Source organism: Vanessa tameamea, chromosome 3, assembly GCF_037043105.1.
Source record: "Vanessa tameamea isolate UH-Manoa-2023 chromosome 3, ilVanTame1 primary haplotype, whole genome shotgun sequence".
Classification (NCBI taxonomy): Eukaryota; Metazoa; Arthropoda; class Insecta; order Lepidoptera; family Nymphalidae; genus Vanessa; species Vanessa tameamea.
In genome coordinates, this window is record NC_087311.1 from 14,277,691 (window position 1) to 14,293,516 (window position 15,826).

At 33.3% G+C, this 15,826-nt stretch overlaps 2 protein-coding genes across 2 annotated transcripts; both read left to right on the forward strand.

Annotated features, from left to right (window-relative positions):
• Window positions 1-1,212: 1,212 nt before the first annotated feature.
• Window positions 1,213-8,749, forward strand: LOC113397575 (proton-coupled amino acid transporter-like protein pathetic). The gene is made up of 8 exons (XM_026635990.2): window positions 1,213-1,607; window positions 1,789-1,939; window positions 2,151-2,272; window positions 2,706-2,790; window positions 3,189-3,433; window positions 6,866-7,078; window positions 8,125-8,294; window positions 8,400-8,749. The coding sequence occupies exons 1-8, from the start codon at window positions 1,537-1,539 to the stop codon at window positions 8,648-8,650; spliced, it is 1,308 nt and encodes a 435-aa protein (XP_026491775.2). The 5' UTR covers window positions 1,213-1,536; the 3' UTR covers window positions 8,651-8,749.
• A 524-nt stretch (window positions 8,750-9,273) lies between these two features.
• LOC135193695 (proton-coupled amino acid transporter-like protein pathetic) lies at window positions 9,274-15,275 on the forward strand. The gene is made up of 8 exons (XM_064217317.1): window positions 9,274-9,583; window positions 9,973-10,123; window positions 10,754-10,875; window positions 10,960-11,044; window positions 11,340-11,584; window positions 13,700-13,912; window positions 14,612-14,781; window positions 15,022-15,275. Exons 1-8 carry the CDS (start codon window positions 9,507-9,509, stop codon window positions 15,270-15,272), a joined length of 1,314 nt encoding a protein of 437 aa, XP_064073387.1. The 5' UTR covers window positions 9,274-9,506; the 3' UTR covers window positions 15,273-15,275.
• Window positions 15,276-15,826: the final 551 nt, after the last annotated feature.

Sequence of the window (15,826 nt, forward strand, 5' to 3'; positions counted from 1 at the left end):
ATTAAAACCTCAATAATATAAAATTTGAACAAAATCATAACCGACTTCATCGCGTGGTATCCAGGTAATTTGGACCTCTTGCACCCTGGGCTAGAACCTGCACCGTCAATTTTCAAATTTTAAGAGTAAACGCTCTCAAACAAAACTGAATTAATCAAATCTAACAAAAATGCATTACGATTAATGCAATGGTACCTAATTGAAAAGTAAGTATCAAATATTTTCACACGATAACAATGCCATGGACGCGTTCTCTGCAATTAAATGAGTGACCGCAATAATTACACGCCAAAGTATTTTTACCGAAATATTATGGATTTTACAATTGACGCCTGAGGGTACGATTAAAAATTTTTACTAAAAATATATTTTTACATCACATCAGCAAGGTCTGGGCCTGTCCTTATTACTTGTGTTAAAGTAATTACGTAAAAAAGTATTTTCAATACATTTTACGATTCATATTGAAACTAATTTCACGGTATATTGTGTCAGCGACAAAATGAGTGAGATTGTTCCATTTTGACCATGATTAATTAATTATTTATAATTTAATTTAAATTTTTAACTATCTTAACTTCGAGGATATTCATATTGACGTTAAAACGGTGTGTTGTTAGTCGTGTAAATTTTAATACATTTTTTTTTTAGTTTAATGTTGGATTGTTTTCCAGGCGCAGTTGGCGAGGACATGAAGCTAGACTGTCTCACTGCGTACCTATTAAATAATTAAGACATTTTTTTCATTTTTTTTTTAATTAATTGTGTTTCGTTGCTAATAATGGAATGAAAAATTTCTCGAATATTTATATTTTTGCTGAACTGGGCTGATATTATGAAATCTGTTAATTTTAAAGTATTCATGCTTCAAATTATACGAGTGGATTTTCTGAACCCGGTGAAAACTGACCTTGAGATGTCGTCAAAGCTATATAAACAATTTAACTCCGAAATAATGACCTCGTATTCGTATAAATCTAATGTTTATATAGTCTAATGTTCTATATAGCGACTGTTCAAATAAAACGAAAAGTATGAATTAAATAAAGCAAAAACGCGAGTTAAATTAAAGAGCCGGTTAATAAAACACAAAAGATACAAGTGTCATTTACGTAGTTACACAAAGTTGAATATCGTACGAAGAGCATATACGACACAGATAATTAATACAAATAACCTTTTAAAAATAAAGTATTTTCACGTTGTCGTATTATCTCCGGCGGTACAGTCGGTGAAGAAAGGCTCCGCACGCCGTGATTCGCTTATCAGTTTATCAAATAAAGACTTCGATATTAACTTAAGGCTTACCCACAATTGCGATTATAACGATTGGCCTCGAGATCGTGGACTGAACGTCATTTATTTTCAAGTAAATCTTTATACAATAAAGCAGTATTTACTGTTTACCGTTTCCTTGTAAAATTTCGTAGTATCCGTTTATATTAAGACAAACACAATTATAAAGCGAAATATTGTTTGGAAATGTGTACATTAATAAGTTTCTTTGGAGTGTGAAATTCAGAGATAGTCCTCAAAATGAACACCGAAATTAAAAAACAAGAAGAATACGACCCGTTTGAACACCGGATAGTTGAAAAACCAAGTTCGTGAGTATTATTTATTGTGAACTGTTCATTAATTTACACCTAAATCAAATGTTGCAATAAATAAATAATAATATAAATATAACATATATATATATATATATATATATATATGTTATATTTATATATATATATATATATATATATATATATATATATATATATATATATATGTATATTTTAGGGATCTGAGGGCAACAGCAAATATAATAAAAGCTTCTTTGGGATCCGGGCTTCTTGCTGGTCCATTGGCGTTTTCCAACTCTGGATGGGGATTGGGACTTGTTGGGACTCTCTTGATCGGCATAATATGTGGACACTGCGTTCATATACTCGTAAGTACACGATCATATATTTATATAACAGAACCGATCAGATATCCCAATTTCACACTAAGTTAATTTTAAAGTTTTTTTTTCATAAGTTTTACATCTTTTAGAGGCATTTTATTGTTATGTCCTGTGAAAAATAGAAAACAAAATATAACAGTTTTATTAGAAAAATGATTAAAATAATAAGTATTTATTGAATTTTAAATATTTAAAGGTCAAGACATCTCGAGGTTGCTGTAAGATAGAACGCAAACCACTTCTTGGGTACGCAGAAACGTGTAAGTCTGCATTTCAGAATGGTCCCAAGTGTGTCCGACCCTACGCCACTGCTGCCAGGTAAGTTCATTACATACCATACAGTATATTGTTTTAATTTTCTCTTAAAATTTACTATTATATCTTATATTTATATTAAAATTAACCTTCCACATTTGAAATATATATATGTGTATATCATATGTTTCATTAGTATATCAATATGGTAGTATTCTTGTTAAACGCAGAAACGTCATAGGATCAGTCACCTTAGCATATAATTTTATAATAAAAAATACTTATATTATTAAGATTCATTATTATTCTTAAAAATCTTAATTATTACGTTTTTGTATTTTTTTTTTTATTCTTAAAACGACACTTAAGTAACTTAAGAGTCCTTCGATGAACTATATTTAAAAATAAATATTTTATTAGAGTGGATTTATTTCAAGTGCTTGTTTGGAGTTTACTTAATTGTTATTAACTTTTCATATTCATATTCTCGTTGCAGTATTTTTGCGGAATTTGCGTTGGTCTGCACTTACGTGGGCGTTTGCTGCATCTATACTGTTCTGATATCCGACTCCATAAAACAGGTATGTTCATAAATGTATAATTTCTAAAAATTACCAACGACAAATACTGAAATTCTTAATTCCTTTAAATTTTCAAATACATTTTTTACAAAGACGAAATTTGTTTATTTATGGACGCTGGGATTTTTGTTATTAGACTATACAAAAACAGGATTTTGTATGAATTAAAACGTATCTGTGTTTTGTGTACTGTAACTATTTATAATAATATAATAATATTACATCGTCAAAATATTGTTATCAATAAAATTTTAAATTAGATGACGTCACATGACTTTGATCCTTGATCTTTATATACCGGTGTACAACGAGATTTATAGATTATCAAACTGTCCTCAATATAATGGTAATCCTTATTAATATAAAACAAAATGTTTACATATTATTATTTTTTCCAGCTCGTTGACAGATATGTGCCGGGTGTCAACCTCTCCGTGGAATATTATTGCTTGATTACATTAGTTCCTTTGTGCTTGCTCAGTCAAGTGAAATATCTCAAATGGTTAGCAATTTTCTCGTTACTAGCCAACTTATTCCTAATTCTTACGTATTTCATTTGCTTATATTATATATTTGGAAGTGACATAAACTTATCTGACAAGAGAGTGGTCGGCGACCCATCAAGAATTCCAGCATTTATATCGTAAGTAGCAATTATACTGTCAATCAAATTTATCGTTTTGATACTTTTAGCGAGAGTCTGGGATTAATTTTTGAGACATTATTTAAAGCGCATAATATAAATATAAATTAATGTTTTGCAAGAAAAACAAAATAATTATTCAAAATACTTGGATATAAATAAATAATAATATAAAAACAAATATAATATACATAACTAACAAATAAATAATATAAAACGAACACTCGTTTCGTACAAATAAATAATCGCACGTTAAGTTTTAGCGTTATACCGACCGTCGACTTTGCCATTTTCGAATCGGATGTCATAGAAATTCTTAGAATACTCGACATCATTAGTGCCTACTAAAAAAACGAATTTTTTTACACATTACTGTCTCTTACTATTAAGCGAACTGTATTTATAGTTAAAATAATCTTACTTATAAATATTTAAATAATGCTAATTTCAAAACTTGTAACTTCAATTTATATATTTAATACTAATATTATACAGAGGTAAGTTTTTTGTAATTTTAGAGAAAAACTAATGCTAATACTATGTTAATAAATCCGATCGATGCGCAATTTTCGTCTTGTATATTAGTTTAGTTTATAGTTTCAGAGAGACATAGGTTATATTTAATTTAAATACGATGCATATTTTTTTAAATAAACTGATTTTGAATACATATCTAATGGAATATTACGATATGCCAGCGCAGTCGGTCCTGGTGCTACAGATAAAGCTAAGTTAAAGCTGTGTAAAATATAACAGATATACAAAATAATATGTAAGAGAATTATAGGTCTTCAAAATGTACACAAAAAAGTCAGCGACAACATATATCTTTAACAGGTACCTTAATCTCAGTAATATATTTAAAAAAAAGGACAAAAACATCCGTAAGTTTTGCACACATTTATATTTTTCAAATTATTATTATTAAATGTTTGTCATTATTCTTTCATAAAGGCTCTTTAGCGACGTAATGTTTTACTCTTGAAAAAAGCCAAGGTATTGCACCACACAGCCTTGTATTTACAGTTTAATTTAAAAAAATATTTATTAGAAAAAATACTAATAATACGCATAAATAGTCAGCATAAAAAAATCTAGGTAAATTTGTTTCAGTATTTTTTTTTATGTTAGAGGTGGCAAACGAGCAGGAGGCTCACCTGATGGAAAGTGACTACCACCGCCCATGGACATCTGCAACACCGGGGGGCTTGCAGGTGCGTTGCTGGCCTTTCAGGAAAGAGTACGCTTTTTTCTTGAAGGTTCCCAAGTCGTATCGGTTCGAAAAAACCGCCGGCGAAAGCTGGTTCCACAGAGTGGTTGTGCAAGGCAGAAAATGTCTTAAAAATTGCGCTGTTGTGGATTTTCGGACATCTAGGTGGTGTGGGTGATGTTTTGAATTTTGGCGAGATGTCCGAGGGTGAAATTCAGCAGCCGGGATTAATCCGAACGATAAATCGGAACATTCCCCGTGATAAATTCTGTAGAAGATGCAGAGCGATCCAACATCTCTACGCAAAGCCAAAGGATCAAGCAGATCGGAAAAGGCTTTATCGTTGATAATTCGAGCCGCTCTACGTTGGATACGGTCGAATGGAAAGAGCTGGTACTGGGGAGCACCCGCCCAGAGGTGAGAGCAGTACTCCATGTGTGGCCGAATTTGTGCCTTGTAGTCTTAGACGATGGGCCGACGCGAAATACTGTCTTGCCTTGCTGAGCACACCGAGCTTTTTTGATGCCAATTTGGCTTTGCCTTCCAATTGACCGCGGAACTGAACGAGGCCTGAAATATCGACGCCAAATATTCCTATACTAGCTGTGGCAGCTAATGGAATGTTCTCAAATAGTGGAGATACGACAAATGGTGTTTTTTTAGCAGTTAACGCGCAAACTTGCATCTTTTTGGGGTTGAAATGGACTAGGTTTAGCCGGCCCCAATTCGAGACTTTGTTTAACGAAAACTCGATTTCAGACACAATTTTGTTCCGGTTTTCTTCGACGTTTTCCCGAGAAATATTACCACAGCCGATGTATGAGGTGTCTACGGTGCTATCGTCTGCATAGCAGTGAATGTTACTGATTTGCTACAAGTCATTGATATGCAGAAGAAACAGAGTGGGTGATAGGACGCAGCCTTGTGGAACACCAGCATTGACGAATTTTAAGTCGGATTATGCACCGTCGACAACGACCTTGATGCTCCGATCCTACGATGCTCCAGCCAAAAAGCTGGTGATCCAAATGCATAATTTCCCGGGAAGCCCATAGGAAGGAAGCTTCGAAAGAAGCACTTTGTGCCACACGCGATCGAAGGCCTTCGCTATGTCCAGACTGGTTGCTAATGCCTCCCCCTTGCTCTCAACTGCTTCCGCCCATTTATGAGTCAGGTTAACTAGAAGATCACCGGCTGAGCGACCCCGACGGAAACCTGCTGGTACTCCTCTAGGTACCGCAAGAGCTGGCAGTTAATAATGGACTCCATTACCTTGGAGAACAAGGAGGTGATGGCTATAGGCCTATAATTGGACGGGTCTGAATGGTTGCCCTTTTTAGGGATCGGATGCACCAAAGCAGTCTTCCAGGAGTTCGGGACGACGCCGAATGCATAGGATTGCCGGAAAAGAAGCGTTAAGACCGGCGCCAACTCGGGCGCGAGTTCGCCGCGAAGAGAGAGCCTAAAAGATCAGCTTTCTCCTTCGCTGTATGGGCCAATGACTCACCGTCTCTGTGCAAAGATGGAAAAGAGGGCTGACAGAAATTCCCTAAGACAGCCTTAGCGAGAGACCAGAACGCACGTGCTCCTGGAGGGAGGCGCACCAGTCTCTCGCCAATTCTGCCAATGTACTCCGTCTTCGCCTTAGCAATCACGTTTTTGAAGGACCTAGAGGCAGAGTTATATTCCTTTCTGAATGCGCTGGTATTTACATCACGAGACGCCGATGCGTTAGCCCAGTCTTGGTAGCGTTCCCATTAAAATAATATTAATATAAGGCACTTCTACATAACTTTCTTTTTTATTCAGTAATAAAGAAGTGCGGCCACTCCTTAGACTTTAATTTCATAACTGTAACAAAGAAAATTAAAAATAAAAAACAATATTATATAGTTAAAGTTATATTTTATTATAGAAGCAAAACCATATACGATTAATTGTCATGGCTATTGGTTTATCGGTTGAACGTTATAGAAATTGATATGGTGCAACGCCCTCTAGTAGTGAGTTACATCAATGTAAATATTATAAAACCCTCCATGAACAATTACATAATTATTATGTGTGTTAGCTGAACTTTCACAGTGATTAGAACTGAAGGTCAAAGTGTAGAAGTCTTATAATCTCTATCTGATGCACTAACATCCATATTTGTAAATATAGATAGGTAATATTTTAACAACATTGCGTCTTTATACTTAGCCCTTATATTTCTCAAACAGAACAGTCATCTTCGCAATGGAGGGCATCGGGGTAGTGATGCCTGTCGAAAACGCTATGAAGAAACCCCAGCACTTCCTCGGTTGTCCGAGCGTGCTCGTCGTAGCGATGTCAGCTATCGTCTTCTTTTACAGCACTCTCGGTGTGTTCGGATACTTACGTTATGGATCAGTGTTGCGGGGATCGATCACTCTGAACCTTCCCATAGATGATGTGTGAGTTCGCAATTTGTGAAATAAATACCACTACACGATAACACTTATACGTCTTCATTTACCTCATATTTTCACGAAGGTTAAAAATATGAGGGACATAAAAAATTTGATTAACACTTCAATCCTTGACACTTCTGGTACCAATACATTCACTTCAAACTACAACACTTCGTGTCTCTTACACGTGACACGTACAATAAATATTATATGAAAATTTGGATACCTTTTATTCAGTAATAAATTTAATCGATTCTTATTCTTACGAAGAAGTTATCTTATCCGCTAATGTCAAAAATGTAAGCATTCCTGAGAGAGAAAACTCATGGAATTGACGTAACATATTTTTAATACGGTGACCTAATTCAATTCAAGCATAAAAATTATTATTTTACCGAATAATATAGAAGCTTTCTGGTCCTTTTGTATCGCATCGTTTAAAGCTATTTCATTTAAAATGATACTCCAAATACGATTTTCTTACAACTTCGTGCTCGTGACTCGGCACGTGCATGTTATCTATCAATCTGACTCGAGTGATTGAATTGAAATTAACGACCAGTCACGGGTATATTATATACAATATGTTCAGTACATAAATTAAATGGTTTTAATCTCGTTTTCAAAAGCCTAATAAACTCATTAACAATAGCACTTGTGTATTTGTGTATTATAAACAATAACGATTTATATATACGAGGAAGTGATCGCTTATTTACATTGTAAAAGTCTATTGCTTTTGTATTCTAAGTGATTGGATTGATACAAATCACTTGAGGCTAATAGAGATTCCTTAAGAATACTATCATACTCGACCAACAATAAAATAACATTACTAGTCTACTATCTTAAGGTAGCACTTGACATCCGAAGAAGTCAATAGATTGTATTGAAAATTACAATTTATAATAATATTATGAAATAAACAGTTCACGTTTAAACGATGAGAAGTCGAACTCGGCCGATTTAACTGTATAGGAGAAATAGTGTGTCTTTACGTTAAATTATATTTTCGTTTTTGTAAATGTAATTCTGTATTTTTTTTTCAGGCCAGCGATATGTGCTAAAGTGTTTATAGCGTTATCAATTTTCTTCACTTACCCTCTGCAGTTTTACGTGGTATTTGATATAGTTAAGAAATATACAGATGGTTATATTAAGGACCAGTATCGCACTGTAACCGAATTCTCAGCGAGAACTGCGGGCGTTTGTTTCTGCGGTGAGTTAGAACGATGTTCCAGATATACGCGCTTATTTATTATTATAGAATATTTGAAGAGTTGGTTGTAGCAAATAATAACATTGTAAATATTATTTTTTTTAGTCGGAATTGGCGTGGCTTTGCCTCTATTAGAACAAATTATAAACATCGTCGGCGCCTGCTTCTATTCCATCCTCGGCCTGATAATCCCAGGGGTCGTAGAGACGGTGTTCAGGTGGGAAAACCTGGGAAAGTTTAAATGGGTGCTTTGGAAAAACATACTTATTGTACTGTTCGGCTTGGGCAGTCTCATATCTGGCTGTACCGTTACGATCATGGACATTATAACAATACTGCATCAACAGACCGACTGAGACTCTGCTCGAAGAATCCCGACATGTTTATCGTTAATTCTGTAGTGTAAATTTGTTAATTTTATATATTTTCATAAATTATTAAATTTTTTATTAAGAGTTTAAAATTATTTTATTCAACTACATGAGTACTTTCGCATTGAAAAACCTTTAAAAAATCCTTAAGTATTTTGTAAAAGAAATTTTATTTATATAAACAGATTATTCTGGATAAATTACAAATATATATTAAGTAAATATCGTATATCAGCCATAAGCCAATAATCTATATAAACTAGTATCTGTACTTTGGTTGATCTATATCCAACTCAATAAATGTGCTACAAACTTAACTTTTTTAAATCTCAAAAATAGATATTTTTTTCTGTGACTGTTTAAATTGCTCTGCGCTTTTTCTACAATGTACCATAAATATGAACTTGTCAGCACCTCTCTCGTCGACGGTACCGCTTCAACACAAACAACTTTAATCGCATCGTAGTTACAAAGTGTCTATTTGATGAGTAATATAATTAAAAGTAACTAAGTCATATTGTGATTTTGTTTATTATGCGTTTTAGCACTTATCTATTTCTTATCAACGAGTTAAATACTGAGATTATATTCGTGAAACATTTGCATTCAGATAATGCTCGTCACGATCAACCGGCGGTATTCCTTCTTCAGATAAAAGAACAATAGTTTATTATATTTACAATCTAACATATTTTTGGAGTGACGTGACTTAATTGAATTATGAAGTATTAAGGAATCTATCTGTTATACTCATGAATATAAAATAGAACACTTATCGATAAAATCGGAGTTGTCGTTTATTTGTATTGAAAGTGTTGATGAAAATCTATTTGTTACTCAAATGGAGGCTAATATAAAGGAATCCGAAGCGCAGGGCTACAATCCCTTTGAACATCGGCAAGTTAAGAAGCCAAATTCGTAAGTACAGTTTCACCTTATTCGAAGTATCTATATAAATATAGGCAGATACGAGTGTAACAGTTTTCGATTTTGAAATGTCCACTATAAACTTTATTTTATTTATTTCATTGGTGTAATTATTACTTGATACAAAATCTAATAACATTGTTTACCAAAAATGTTGACTTCAACATGTCATTCAATTGAATAGAAAGTTAAAAAAAAAATCATCCTCATCCAAACCTGTACAAATAGCATAAACCTATATAGTTATAAACTAGAGATCCTTGAGAACCTCCTCCCTTCTCCTCCTCCTTTCTGACTACATTACAAACATTCTGAAATACAAATATTATTAAAATAAATATTTCCAAGTGCTTGCTATATATTTCGATTCACCGTTTCAGTTTTATCAGATCGTTAGGTAATTTACTAAAAGCATCGCTGGGATCCGGCATCCTCGCTGTACCGCTGGCATTTAAAAACTCAGGATGGGGTGTAGGGATTATTGGGACTGTTATAATAGCATTCATATGTGGACACTGCGTTTATATATTTGTGAGTATAAAAGCTATTATATTTATATTTGAACTTGTTATACATTTTTATTATAACTCGTTCAAATTTTCTACTTAAACGTAGTAGATAGTGGTGACTACGATCAAATAAAACATCCATTTATAGTAATCCATTCATTAGAAATGTAAATTTTAGGAGCCGAGATGGCCCAGTGGTTAGAACGCGTGCATCTTAACCGATGATTTCGGGTTCAAACCCAGGCAGGCACCACTGAATTTACATGTGCCTAATTTGTTTATAATTCATCTCGTGCTCGGCGGTGAAGGAAAACATCGTGAGGAAACCTGCATGTGTCTAATTTCAACGAAATTCTGCGACATATGTATTCCACCAACCCGCATTGGAGCAGCGTGGTGGAATATGCTCCATACCTTCTCCTCAACGGGAGAGGAGGCCTTAGCCCAGCAGTGGGAAATTTACAAGCTGATTATGTAAATTTTAGAAACAAAAGATCATTTAAATTTTCATCAGTATTAGACAAATTATTATTGAAGTATATTTAAATTAACAGTATTAAAAGAATTATTTATTAGTTCTTTATTTAGTTATAATAATAATAATAAAAGTTATATCAAGTGACTCTGGATTAGAAAAATCTATATTTTACAGGTTCAAGTTTCTAGGAATTGTTGTAAAGCTGTCCGGAAACCCCTTCTGAACTACGCAGAAACATGCAAAGTAGCCTTTGCTATCGGACCCAAGAAACTGAGGCCTCTGTCTTCGGCCGCCGGGTGAGCTTCCAGTAAAACTTCACGTCGAAACGTATACGTTTATGTTTAAACTCCCTGCTAAACCTTTTATCTCTTTCTTTATAGAGCCTTCGCGGAATTTTCTTTAGTTTTCACTTATATTGGAGTTTGCTGCATATTCACAGTGTTGATAGCTGATTCAATAAAACAGGTTTGTATGGATGTTTCTCGAAAAGGTTCTGTGTGATTTTACTTGATTTAATAATCTAATTTTTCCTATATATATACACAATACATTTAATGATTGTGTTAGAAGATCCCTTTTTAAAGTATAAGCACTTTATACTTAGTTATCTTTAGATTTTTTCATACCTTATTTATTTCTACTAGTGTTCAATGAAAAACCTAACTAGTTTCAAATTAAATTATATTTGGGAAATTTTAACCCATCCAATAATTGAATTTACTAATAAATTATAAATTTAACGTCTTTATGAATGTTCCAGCTCTTCGACCAATACGTGCCAGGGTGCATATTGTCAGTGCAGTATTACTGCCTGATATTAATAGTCCCGCTCTGTCTAATGGTACAGATACGATATTTGAAATGGCTGGCTCCCCTCTCTTTGATGGCCAACGTTTTACTTATAGCAACATTTGGAATTTGCATCTACTATGTATTCAAAGATGAAATTACGATATCGGACAAACGGGTGGTTGGACACGCGTCTCGATTCCCCGCATTTCTTTCGTAAGTACCGTTGGCAAAACAACACTAACGAAGTTGATCAAACATTAGTTATAAACAAAATAACTTCCATTTGTAAAATACTAGTTGTCATCCGCGGCTGGCGTTCACGTTTTCGGTGTTTGTTTATGAAAAAGCATACGTCGTTGGAGTTCGAGCTTTCTTCGTAGAAAAATTCATTATATTCGGTTCAATAATTCGGTCATTAAAGAGCAACAGACAGAAGGACAGACAAAATTACTTTCACATTTATAATTCTAGTATACTGTATAGTTGCCTCATTTTATTCCGCAATAAATATTTGACTAGCGACCCGCCACGCCACGCGCAGATGCAATGCTGATACTAAATATACTACAGAATGTCTTACAACGTTCACAGCTTTTTTGTCATTAGACAATAGAAACCGCAATGTCACTGCCTTTTAAATCTGTAATATCTTCGAAAATATTTATTGAAATTTCATGCTGTAAAGGGTATGATCTATGTTAAATGCACAATGTATTTTAAGTACTGAATTGGATAAGGATTAATACTGTATTGCTTAAAAACACTTCGAAAATAAGCCATTATTTCTCGTAAAAAATAATGGATAAAAAATGGTTGTTGTGGGTTATCCCTGAGAGCTATCTCTTGCTATATGTCTATATAGCAACGCAGACATTTTACTTTATTTTATTTAAGTATTTATTTATATACTATCTAATGTACACATAATTAAAAAATACCAAATATAATACCATTGCGATAAAAGTGTAGGTACCATATGGACCAATACTAATAAATACTAAACTCTTTTGGGAAATGTATTTGGGCTAGCTTTCCACTAAGCTGAGAACACAAGGTTAATGATTAAAAGTTAAAAATATGAAATCAAACCACGTACATATTTATAGATAAAATTTCCTCCTGACTCCTTAAATCATGAAGAAACTTTTGAGCAAAACACTAACTTATCTCACATGCTCAAACAAAATTTCAGGCGTGTTAATTCATTCGAGGCGATATCCATTTATAAATAAATATACTTGGTATTTAAACTAACACCAGAATACCCCATATAAAAACGATATATTCTGGTGTTTTGTTTATCATACAAATTACAAATGAAAATATGTACATCAAAAGGCCATCCAGCATTTATTTAAAATGCCAAGCAAAAGTGTTTAGTAAACTTACCAAACAATATCGGAATGCAACCTAATTATTGTTTCTAGAATGACTGCTCTAGAAATTGAATATCAAAATTGTTTAAAGCACTTAGATATTGTTATGAATTACATAATCACCAATATTAACCAACCATAATCCTTTTTTTTATTAATGGAAAGCATTCTAAAAGCTAATAGCTAGAACCGAAATTTTAGCCACTGCGGAGGGCGCCTTTGCCCCCTGAATCGTTTTAATATAGCACATTTCCGATCCCTCCGCTTAGCCGTTATCTTATGAAACCGAAACTAATTATTAATTTTATATTCAATTAGTATTTTTCCTAAGACGTCATTAGTTAGTGGAAAGCATAAAACAACCGGTTTTGAGGGGTTTTATTAATTAGTTAATTGTACAAGATTTCATTTTAATTTTAGGCCCCAATTTATGTCGGCAAATGATTTTCGCTACTCTTTATAATTAAAAGGCAGCTTAAATCAAATATGTTTAAAAGCGTCAATCAAATATTTTAGTTTTAATCATAAAACAATTTTATTAATATAAAAAAATAATTTAGTATTTGTTTTACCCATGATCATTATGTCATTTGTGTTACTGATGTTTATGTTGATTAGATATATTATCCCAAATCCATAAACAAAATTTTTATATATTATATGTTTAATCACGAAATTTTTTATAATTTTAATGTGAATACTTAAAAATTACGAGTTGTTTACGACGACGTGACGCTGTAAATGGCCGATGGCGTTTAGAGGAGCCCACAGCCTCCGATCTTTATCAGCGTCATTTATGATTCCCTTTGTAGCATTTATTTGGAATCCTAATTACATTTAAAATAATGGCAGACGTTTATACCCGGTCTGACTGACGATAATACTTTTTTACGTTTTACTGGTAGATGCGCTTCACAAAAACATTAAAACTTTGTTATTCAATCATTTTCAGAACTGTCATATTTGCTATGGAAGGAATCGGTGTGGTAATGCCAGTGGAAAATAATATGAAAAAACCAGAACAATTCCTCGGGTGTCGAGGTGTTCTGGTGATAGCCATGACTTTCGTAATGCTACTGTATTGTGTTCTGGGGTTGTTTGGATATTTTAGATACGGCGACGACTTGCAGGGATCTATTACATTGAACCTGCCCATGAATGACTGGTACGTATTGACTGTGTCGCATTTAAAATTATTAATAATAATAGAATTTCGATTCGTTAACTTCCAAACAGGACGTATAAATTAAAATGTATTTCATTTGAGAACAAGGGAAAATACTGAGTTTCGTGGCATACTTCTTAGAAGAATGTATATTTCGAAGAGATGGTTGCTTACATTCAACTAAGCCTCGGACAATTCGAAAATTCTTATAAGAACCTACGTGAATAAGGAATACCTATTATAATTTTAAATAAGATTAGTGAGTTAATAATATAGTAAAAGTAATCTAGCATACAATTACTCATTATTAATTAATCGTTTAGAACATTATCTGCTCATAAAGCAATTGTCAAAAAATAGTGACCCTTTGAAGACAATGAAGTTACTAAAACATATGCATCAACAGCGTGTTAAAGAGGTTCTCACCAGGGCCTTTCATTGTTACTTATTACTGCTAGGAAGCATGGTAATCTTGAAAGTTAAAATAAAATAAATCATTTAATTTATTCACCGGCAACCAACAACCCACATCGCAGCGGTATGGTGGAATAAGCTTCAAATATTCAATCCTTTCAAAAACGGAACTAAAATTATGATCTAAACATTCTTTATTCAAGTAGGCTCATATAAGAAATTCGAAATCGTCAGGTGAGAGTATTGTATTAAATGTAAATGCAAAGAAAACATTTTCTTTTACAGGCCAGCAATTTGTGGAAAGATTTTTATAGCCATATCGATTTTGTTCACGTATCCCTTACACTTCTACGTTGTAACAGATGTACTCACGAAATATGCCGAACCGAATATTAAAGAAAAGTATAGAAATTTAGCACAAGTTATTGGGAGAATTGCAATTGTATGTCTCTGCGGTAAGTTATATCATAAGGTACCCTACATTATTTATTTAAAATAAGGCTTCCTCAAATTTGTCAAAGACCCGGCAACCGGATTCAGTTATAACTAGTTCGAGCTATGGTTATAGTCGCGTAATTATTCATCACTATTATAATTAGGTATTTATGTACCGAATTATATAATCATATAGTTTATATTCACTTTTGTATTTTTTTTTATATTATTTACTTGGTTTTTTTATTATTTTTCTTCAGGTGGTATCGGCATAGCACTGCCAATGTTGGAACAAATCATTAATATCGTGGGCGCGCTCTTTTACTCAATACTGGGCCTTATTATTCCTGGAATTATAGAGACCATCAATCGATGGGAACACCTTGGCAAATATAATTGGATCCTGTGGAAGAATATTCTTATTGTATTATTTGGCTTTTGTAGTCTGATATCTGGTCTTACAGTAACGATACTTGATATCATTGAAAATCTCAATAAGAAAAATGAATAAAATGTTTATTATCTACTTTTTTATTTATTCGTTTCAATAAACACACTTTACAAATGAAATTGCTGTAGTTCCCAACTCATGAGGCAGACATAAACCTTAAGCTGTTGGGACTTTTCAAAGAAACAAAAATATATTGAAATGAGGGAAAATATCCACAAATTAGTAATTATTATATTAGCTCTGATGTGGTCCAATGATTAGAATACTTCAATTTTAACTAAATATTGCGAGTTCAATCCCGGGCAAATACTCAGGTATTTCTATATACTATATATTTGTATTGGAGCAGCGTGGTGAAATAGGCTCCAAGCTTTCTTCACAAATAGAAAGAAGGTTTTAAGGAGCTCTAGAGGGACATTTTCGGGCTGTTACTACTTCTACTTACTAATTATTAATATCATATCGAAGTAACTATTGGAGCAGGCGTCGTGGACATTGACAGACGTAAACCAATCAACGATATTCATGAAATCAGGCGTCAAAATGATAAATATTATGATTTTCTCAAAATAGAAGTCGTATGTGTTGACAAGGATAGTTTATGAGTGTCTTAT

Bases quoted from the DNA above. Each gene is read 5' to 3' on its own strand.
- LOC113397575 (XM_026635990.2), top strand. From the start codon at position 1,537: ATGAACACCGAAATTAAAAAACAAGAAGAATACGACCCGTTTGAACAC. The intron at 3,434-6,865 runs GTAAGTAGCAAT...TTTCTCAAACAG, and splicing joins AGAATTCCAGCATTTATATC to AACAGTCATCTTCGCAATGG. The intron at 8,295-8,399 runs GTGAGTTAGAAC...TATTTTTTTTAG, and splicing joins TGCGGGCGTTTGTTTCTGCG to TCGGAATTGGCGTGGCTTTG.
- LOC135193695 (XM_064217317.1), top strand. From the start codon at position 9,507: ATGGAGGCTAATATAAAGGAATCCGAAGCGCAGGGCTACAATCCCTTT. The intron at 9,584-9,972 runs GTAAGTACAGTT...TCACCGTTTCAG, and splicing joins CAAGTTAAGAAGCCAAATTC to TTTTATCAGATCGTTAGGTA. The intron at 11,045-11,339 runs GTTTGTATGGAT...TGAATGTTCCAG, and splicing joins TAGCTGATTCAATAAAACAG to CTCTTCGACCAATACGTGCC.